The 8,725-nt window shown below is 39.4% G+C and overlaps 1 protein-coding gene across 2 annotated transcripts in view; it reads right to left on the reverse strand.

The window, feature by feature from the left end:
* The window catches only part of mdy (diacylglycerol O-acyltransferase), an 84,752-nt gene that overhangs the window by 25,257 nt on the left and 50,770 nt on the right, over positions 1-8,725 (reverse strand). The window contains exon 6 of one of the 2 annotated variants that reach the window (XM_018033079.2): positions 5,064-5,228. In XM_018033079.2, coding sequence (XP_017888568.1) covers positions 5,064-5,228 — 165 coding nt within the window. The remainder of the gene's footprint in view (positions 1-5,063; positions 5,229-8,725) is intronic. The other variant, XM_018033080.1, reaches the window with a different exon arrangement.

An 8,725-nucleotide genomic window follows, 5' to 3' on the forward strand; every position in this document is an offset into this window, starting at 1 on the left:
GTGTAGGATGATGGAAACGATTACAGTAAACAATAAGTACAACAGATTTTAATATGTACATTTAATAAACTGCGTAATTATTATAAGTAGAAAACAATTTATAGTCTGCCTATTTCAGATTGCATGCACTATTGAATATCAATAATCCAATTAATATAATGCAGTTATTTATGCAGAAAATGTCAAGGTATAGCTATATTAGATTCTCTCTGGAAAACACATTCTATCAATAATACCAACGACTGAGGCTTTGGCATATTTTAGAGGATGAATGACCACAATTCAGGGAATATCAAGTTATCGACTTATCAAATGAAATATACTAGTGCAAGCTGCTTTGGATAATCAATTCTTTTTTTATAGACATGCAAATATTTGATTGCGTTTGTTTCAATCGAAGGTACATTGTATCTATGCACATCGAATCTTCATAATGTCTACGATGCATTGGGTTCTGCCCTACGAGAGATCATTTATAGAATATTCCTTTAAAAAGAAGATAAATCAGAACGTAATTCAATAAGCTGTAAATAATCTATGAAGCATCCATCACGTTAACGCGTCTAAATCTTTTGAAATTGATACTCCCTATTTGGGTAACACATTCATGCATTATTAAAAGAGTCGTTTCCAATATTATTCGAGATTATCCCGAAACAAGCACGACACCAAGATCTAAGAAAGCGACGAAAAGAAAGCGCTTCCTGAAGAAACTCCGAGAGGTTCCTTAGGAACTCATTGACCGAAACGGCCGCGCGGCACGCGAAAGGAAGACCACGTAGTTTGTTCAGCAGTTGACCTGCTTCAGCCTTATTTTTACTCGTTGATTTTTTATGCGTCTCTACGAGGAAACGTTCCGCAAAGACTTTCTCCCTTTGTCCCGGGTAGCAGGAACATTATAGGGAGGATTGCTTATTGAAAGTAACATGGTTCGCGGGACTTGGTCATAGAACTCGCGATCGATGGACTACGGAACGAGCAAAAAGTTTCCGCGAAAATCGCACATGAGTCAACGCCGTCATTATACCTATGCACGATAGTAATAATATGATGTGCCGACGAATTAGAGGGCGTGGAGGAAGAAAATTATACGGTACGCAGACAGATAGAATTATACACAGACATATATACATACATGTACATATATATATATATACTCTCTGGAAAACACATTCTATCAATAATACCAACGACTGAGGCTTTGGCATATTTTAGAGGATGAATGACCACAATTCAGGGAATATCAAGTTATCGACTTATCAAATGAAATATACTAGTGCAAGCTGCTTTGGATAATCAATTCTTTTTTTATAGACATGCAAATATTTGATTGCGTTTGTTTCAATCGAAGGTACATTGTATCTATGCACATCGAATCTTCATAATGTCTACGATGCATTGGGTTCTGCCCTACGAGAGATCATTTATAGAATATTCCTTTAAAAAGAAGATAAATCAGAACGTAATTCAATAAGCTGTAAATAATCTATGAAGCATCCATCACGTTAACGCGTCTAAATCTTTTGAAATTGATACTCCCTATTTGGGTAACACATTCATGCATTATTAAAAGAGTCGTTTCCAATATTATTCGAGATTATCCCGAAACAAGCACGACACCAAGATCTAAGAAAGCGACGAAAAGAAAGCGCTTCCTGAAGAAACTCCGAGAGGTTCCTTAGGAACTCATTGACCGAAACGGCCGCGCGGCACGCGAAAGGAAGACCACGTAGTTTGTTCAGCAGTTGACCTGCTTCAGCCTTATTTTTACTCGTTGATTTTTTATGCGTCTCTACGAGGAAACGTTCCGCAAAGACTTTCTCCCTTTGTCCCGGGTAGCAGGAACATTATAGGGAGGATTGCTTATTGAAAGTAACATGGTTCGCGGGACTTGGTCATAGAACTCGCGATCGATGGACTACGGAACGAGCAAAAAGTTTCCGCGAAAATCGCACATGAGTCAACGCCGTCATTATACCTATGCACGATAGTAATAATATGATGTGCCGACGAATTAGAGGGCGTGGAGGAAGAAAATTATACGGTACGCAGACAGATAGAATTATACACAGACATATATACATACATGTACATATATATATATATGTGTATGCGTTTATGGCTGGATTGGTCGAATTGGTTGAGAGAATCAATTAAAGGAGCATGTACATACTCGCTTCAGTCCCTGAGGTGTTCCATCGAAATTCAATAATCGCATTAACCCACGATTCTTTTTTATACTCTGCTGGCATGTACATAGGTATTGTATCGACGAACGGAGTCGATGAAGCGAGGGATTAACAGACATCTATAATAATTACTTGCGGCCATTCGATATTTGTTGTGAACTGTTTGGCGAATGAACAACGGATTACGAATATTTATATGTATATTTGAAAACGAAATGGTCAGTTGTTCTAACGACTGTATTACTCGAGCCCGGGATACTTAACGTTCGACCATTCCTCAACATCTGTTCCACGGACTTCCGCAAAAGGTATCAGCTCCGCGATGCACCATTCACATACATCCGCCATTATGTCTTGCTTCCATATTATCTTGGCATTGATTAACGAGCCCCGACCGTGAACAAGAACTCAGGAAACGAGGATGGAGAACGCCACGAAATGGACTCGAATCGAATTTGCAAACAGGAATAACAGATGTACACATTACGCCTTCTTAGTCAGACGGGTTTGTCGATACAGTGTCACTAGACTGCATAATTAACCCGGGAACATACCTCTGTTCGAAAATTTAATTAAATCGAAGGAATAACAGAATATAAAAAATTAGACTCTAATATTACCATAACAGATGTGAAAAGTGAGTCAGTGTGCAGATGTACAAAGCTACAAGATCACGAAGGATATGTATATGTATACAAATGAATGCACCGTTCAGTAAAACGCAGAACTTCGTACAGAACATGAGATCTACGAATAGAGACGTGAAACAGGCGCGGTACGATCAGACTCGGTTAAATCTACGAGGACGCGGGACTGAAAGCGGGCCATTTTCTCAGATTGATTTTTTCCAAGTGGCTGGTGCAGCCCTCGAGGCCTCTTTATAGCTGCTCTAAGGAACTGAAAGAGTTGTATAACAGATTTCTATTGTACGAAAGAGGGCCATAACGCGTCAAAATGATACACGAGGTCCTTCCAGCGCTGCATTTCTCCGAGGAAACGGAAAGAGACGGAGTGGTTGTAGCGGTGGTGAAACGAAAGGAGAACAAGCGCTACGCGCCGCGGCACAAGAGGATGAAGAGGAGGGTTAATATTCCATGCGGTGAGTTTATTGGGGAAAGTTCGCTTGTATAATTTGACTTTGCCGGGCCTGAATAATCGATATACCGCCGCTTAGCCCGCCAATACCCAGAAACAGAGGCGAAGCTGATCGAGGGTTTAAATTGGGTGGAAATTATTCGCCTCTTCCACCGCGGCTCTCTGTGTGAGCAGTGGACTGGTACGCGCACACGCGTCATGGATGGCCACGACATTGTGCATACATCTTCAGAAGGGAACAAATACATTGGCTATGGGCAACTGAATTACTAGACTAAAAAGACGAGCATACGGCGTACACCGGTTATTAAATAATTAAACGTGAGAGACTCACGTGTTTGCCGATTTATCTCAATATCTTGTTCAGTAAATTTAGTCTAAACGTTGCTTCAATTGAATCGATGAATTTCTAAACAAGCGCGAATTAACTATTTCAAATATTTAGATGCAGATTGTACGTGATGGAATCGTGTGAGATATAAGGGCAGTATTATATTCTATGATGTACACTAAGAATTACTGATTTTATATCTGTTCACAATTTTTATTAAATAACTTGAAGAGAAATTATACTGAAGAGAAATTAAAAAAACTGTACTTTAATTTAGAATCAATATGAACTAGTTACTCGTGAATGAATTATACTAGTAACAAAAATTCTTCTTTTAGCTTTAATTAATTTTGTTTGCTGTAGAAGAGAGGCCGTGCTGGTCACGCTGCAGCACATACAATGTGCACCGCACACGTGGGATCTAACCAAGTCGGCCAAAAAATCGTAACAAGCATTTTGGTACAACGAGCCACGCGTCACAGGGGCGGTCGACCAAAAATCCGCGTACACAGGGCATAGGATGTGGCGATAGTCCACATTTTTCAGTTGGTATTCGCGTGAAATTAGAGGGCTTTACGCGGAAGCGTGGCACGGAACGATGTAAAAGCGTAACGCGTAATGGTTGTTATCGAAAATACCAGGACACGTGTAACGTGCATTCGCAGAATAACATTACACCGTTTCGAACGCCACGATAAATGGACGCTGTCTATGGGAATATGTAAATCGGCCCCGTTGCATTATCGTATCATGGTAAACTGATACGAAACTGACATTAGAATACGCGAAACAAAATGACGTCTGATTGTATCCTGTTTCCATGTTAAAAAATTTATCCGAACGACTGTGATACATTAAATTCTGGATTATAATTATTAAATAATCATTTGATTATATGCATAAATTCATATTAAGAAGAAAGTCGAAAGAAAGCTGGTAACACGAAACAAACATCGTCTCTTGAGTCTCAAAGGGCATATTTTATGATACTCTTTTGACTTTCGCCACTGTATGTACATGTGCTTCTCTTTTGGTATAATGATATGTACGTGCTTTGTCCGAAACTTTCATTTAGACGAAGAAATAAAAGTAAAACCTACATAAACTGCAACCTCGGTGCTCGTGAAAGTTGGAGGATCAACGGGTACATGCGACCTTTAATAAACGCGTAAAAATCTTTGATAATTTAAGGTCGACTAAAAGTCAAATAATACCACCGTTTTTAGTATCACGACTATCGTGGAAAAGATATTTCTAACAGTAATCCGCATGCTTCTGTAACGTGTTCATACTTTAATATATTTATCTACATATGTGCACTATGCGTATGCATGTGTCTTAATCAGATACGAAATACTGTCATATTTATATAAATAGGAGTAAACAATTTGCTTAAAATGATGTGAAACTTGTTAACAGCTGTAGCACATGCAAATTTGTTTACTTACCTTGTAGGTTATTGTACGACAAGGATTGCCGTCGTATTCTGCCCTGGCTCGTTGACTTTCTTCGATTGCTCAACCGACACCACATGTTCACTTGCACGTACGACCATAGCTTCAGGAACAGGATGGCGTACAGCATGCACACGTACATGGCACCGACTGGAACAACCGACAGAATTAATTATATGTATAACACTGCGAACTATCGTGGCAGCTTGTCTTCAAATGTAACATCCCTCTATTCCATACTCGTCCTGCTTAGGAAACCGAAATGTTGTTTCATGATCTCGCGGAATTGAATCGTCAATGTCCGATCGAAAACACGCTTTGTGAAACGAAAGTCAAACTTAATTAATAACGTGGAAAGAATATGTTAACAGACATGGAAAATTTGTAGACGTTTTGTACTCGCAAGCGAGCGTTAATTAATTCTCCTCTTTTCAGCCTATAACAGCTTCTCATTACATTACATTACACAGCAATCGCCGGTGATAATCTGTATTCATCCCGAAGCACACCTCGAACGGAACAATACCTCCGGGCACACCGATTTTTAATCAAGAGGAACGAATAACGGAGCACGAAGCGAAATTTACTTTGCGGGAATTTCATTAAACAAATTCTGAAAAGTCCACGGCGTTCGTTATCTCCGACGCGTACCACGTTCTTTCCAGAGTAATGAAAAAGAAAAAGATAGACGGAGGAAGGGGGATGAAAAAAGATGACCCCGCGGCCGGAAAGAAAAAAGCGGAAAACGGAGGGAAACGGGCACGGATACGAGGCGCGACGCGGCGTGTGCACAGGTTGTAAATGCAACGCATGAAACTACATTTTAATCATTGTAATTTTACATGCCTCCGTAACGGACGTGACAGTGGATAACGTCTCTGGGTGAATGGAATGCATGCGCCACCCGCGAACACGTTCCAATGAACGAGTATGGCAATTAAGAGGTTTATAAAATACGGTATTAAGCGTTTATGGCTGTTAGTTTCATTCACATTGAACACATTCTAGTATTCTGTCCCGCTCTGGTCTCTGCTTAATCTACGTTACGCGTTCGTAATAATTAAAGGGTTCAAAGACGCCTTTCGCAATTTCCTTTCCGTTCACGGGGACATCAAGAGGCGAACACCACCAAGGGCTCTGACCACGTTTAATTATGATCAGAGGTATTTGCAACGGGATCTTAAGAATGTCGGTTATTATTATTATGCGGTGCCAGTAGAATATGCGCTACAGCTAATGGAATTATAGACGGTGACGAAACTAGGCCGGGCATAATCCCCATATTTTCCGATATTTTCATCGATTCTAGCCGCCTCTTCTGACCCGGATTGTTCGTATCTTAATTAAATCGCTTAAAGCGCTTGCTATCGAGTTATCTAGCCGTGCTGAGATTGTGCACGTTAACGAGACGTATTCTTCAAGATACAGACTAAGAACGATCATTCTTTTTATCTTCTTCCACTCTATCTTCTACTGCGTCTCGTCCTCCGTGCAATTCCATTTAAAATCATTAACATATTCGGAGTTTCATTGTTAGTTTTTCGTTACCTAATTAATTCTTAATCACAATAAGAATTTCATCGATAATAACAACACACGTTGCATCTTGTATGCGCAAGACTTTTTAAATAAATGTTATATTCGTCCAAAAAGTATAGTTCAGTTCCGATTCCCAATGCATATGCAAACGAATACATTTATTCCACTTAGATGAAAACGTGCGGGTTTGACATCGAGTAAAAATAGAATTATGCTGGATATCTTCAAAAATTTTCCCAGAAGGCAATGTCTATCGCCTAGGGTCATACCCTGCCGTTTTAATAAATATTTATTCGAATTACGATTTTATTTGCATGTAAATAACATCGGGAAAAACGGTGCGTTCGTAGATATAAAATAAGACCGCAAGGTCGCTCGAATAAATGTTTAATTGCAGGATTTATAACTTTTGCCTGGCGGTCCGACGTTTTTGCATGTGTTTCATTCTTTTGGAATACATGACGAACGTTATTCCGTTGCATGCACGAGTTTGCATGAACGATACTATTAAGTTAAACGAGACAATTGTAAAAAATGCTGAGCCCTCGCTTCGAGCTCTGGGAGTAGGAAAGAGTAAGAGAGAAAGGAGTAAAGTAATTATACTGATAAAATGAAAGTATATTTGTGAATGCATAAAATGTATACTTAGAAAGAGATCATAAAAGCTTAAGAATCTACATAATCCTAGACCTTTAATGACTCACTGAATTATTCGAAAGAATGATCATTAATGCATCGAATCCGCTCGGAAATTGTGCGCCCTGATAGTGGTTGATGCAACGATAATGGGGAAGCGAGGAAGCTTGTATCAGGTACAACCGGCTGATTCCACCGTTCGTTAATAACCACGATATGCAACGTTTATTTTCACGGAAGACTACGATATATCTATGAAATACTTTTGAATGCATAAATACGCCACCGCTTTGCTTTCAAAGCCGAGTATGTATAAAAAAAAACTATAATGACTGTTCCTTGTTTGACTATGAATGCTAAAATATTCTCGTACGCTTATTCTTTTTCATGTCATACGGTTTCCTCGCCTATCGCGCGAAAGATATTTTCTTGGCTCTGGAAACCCCAACTAAGTTGCTAATTAGACAGATTCTCAGATTCCTGTTTGAGAAGCAGGCGTCCGAGTCCTCACTCACGGTATAAAAGAGCGTAAGCACGATTCCTTTGAAGGGAAAACGCCTCTTACACAGTTCAGAGACAAGCAAAGAGCCTTCAATTTTTCCTCTTCTATGAAGAAGGTAAATTCTTTGATAGTTGCTGTTAAAACACCAAACTCTTTTCTTCAATATGTACAATTTTTGTTAGACTTAATCCTAACGAGACTCGAGTGTGGCATCATTAAAAACTCATCAGCAGAATATAAATATTAATACATTCTCGGTTCTGTCATGACTGATCAATCTTTCGTATAGTGTGGGATTAAACGAGCTGAATTTATGCATCTTGTGTACCAACAGGGAATTTTAAATTCCCATTGCGATGCATACGAAGGGCCTGGATCGCGCGTCAAGTGAACAAGGAAATCCAGAAAGAAACTGGAAAAGAACACGCGTCGTACGATTGCGTGGCCGTTATCGCGAGGCGATAAAGGAGTACATCTGCGTCCTTGTTTGTCGTTTATATCCGCCTCTAGATTATTGGTCGCGCGACGTTTGTCGCGAGTAACCCCGGGGCATAATGTATGTGCGCAGATATATGTGTACCTGTACGAGGCAAGATAATTGCCAAATGCCGTGACGCGCGACTACACGCTCGCTATACGTAGGCTGGTGTATGTTGAAACGAATCTATCTTACTGAGATGCAACTCCGTGCCACCTCCGACACGTTATGCACGTGCTCTTATATGATTCTGACACGATCGAGAAAATGACTGGAAATCGATGTCAACGTAAATACCGAGTATGGAGTTTGAATATAAGCCAAGAAATCTATAAGCGTTCAGAGTAAATTGAAAGGAACAATAGTGTGCGATCTCAGAAAGATTACAAAGACGGAAAAGTTATCAGATAATAGTAATTGCATTAAATAATTCTTCAATATTTAAAAAATTATAAATAAATACTTTAACTTTAACTTATTATAATACTATTATTTATACTA

Source organism: Ceratina calcarata, unplaced genomic scaffold, assembly GCF_001652005.2.
Source record: "Ceratina calcarata isolate Rehan_Ccalc_2016 unplaced genomic scaffold, ASM165200v1 scaffold62, whole genome shotgun sequence".
NCBI classification, from domain to species: Eukaryota; Metazoa; Arthropoda; class Insecta; order Hymenoptera; family Apidae; genus Ceratina; species Ceratina calcarata.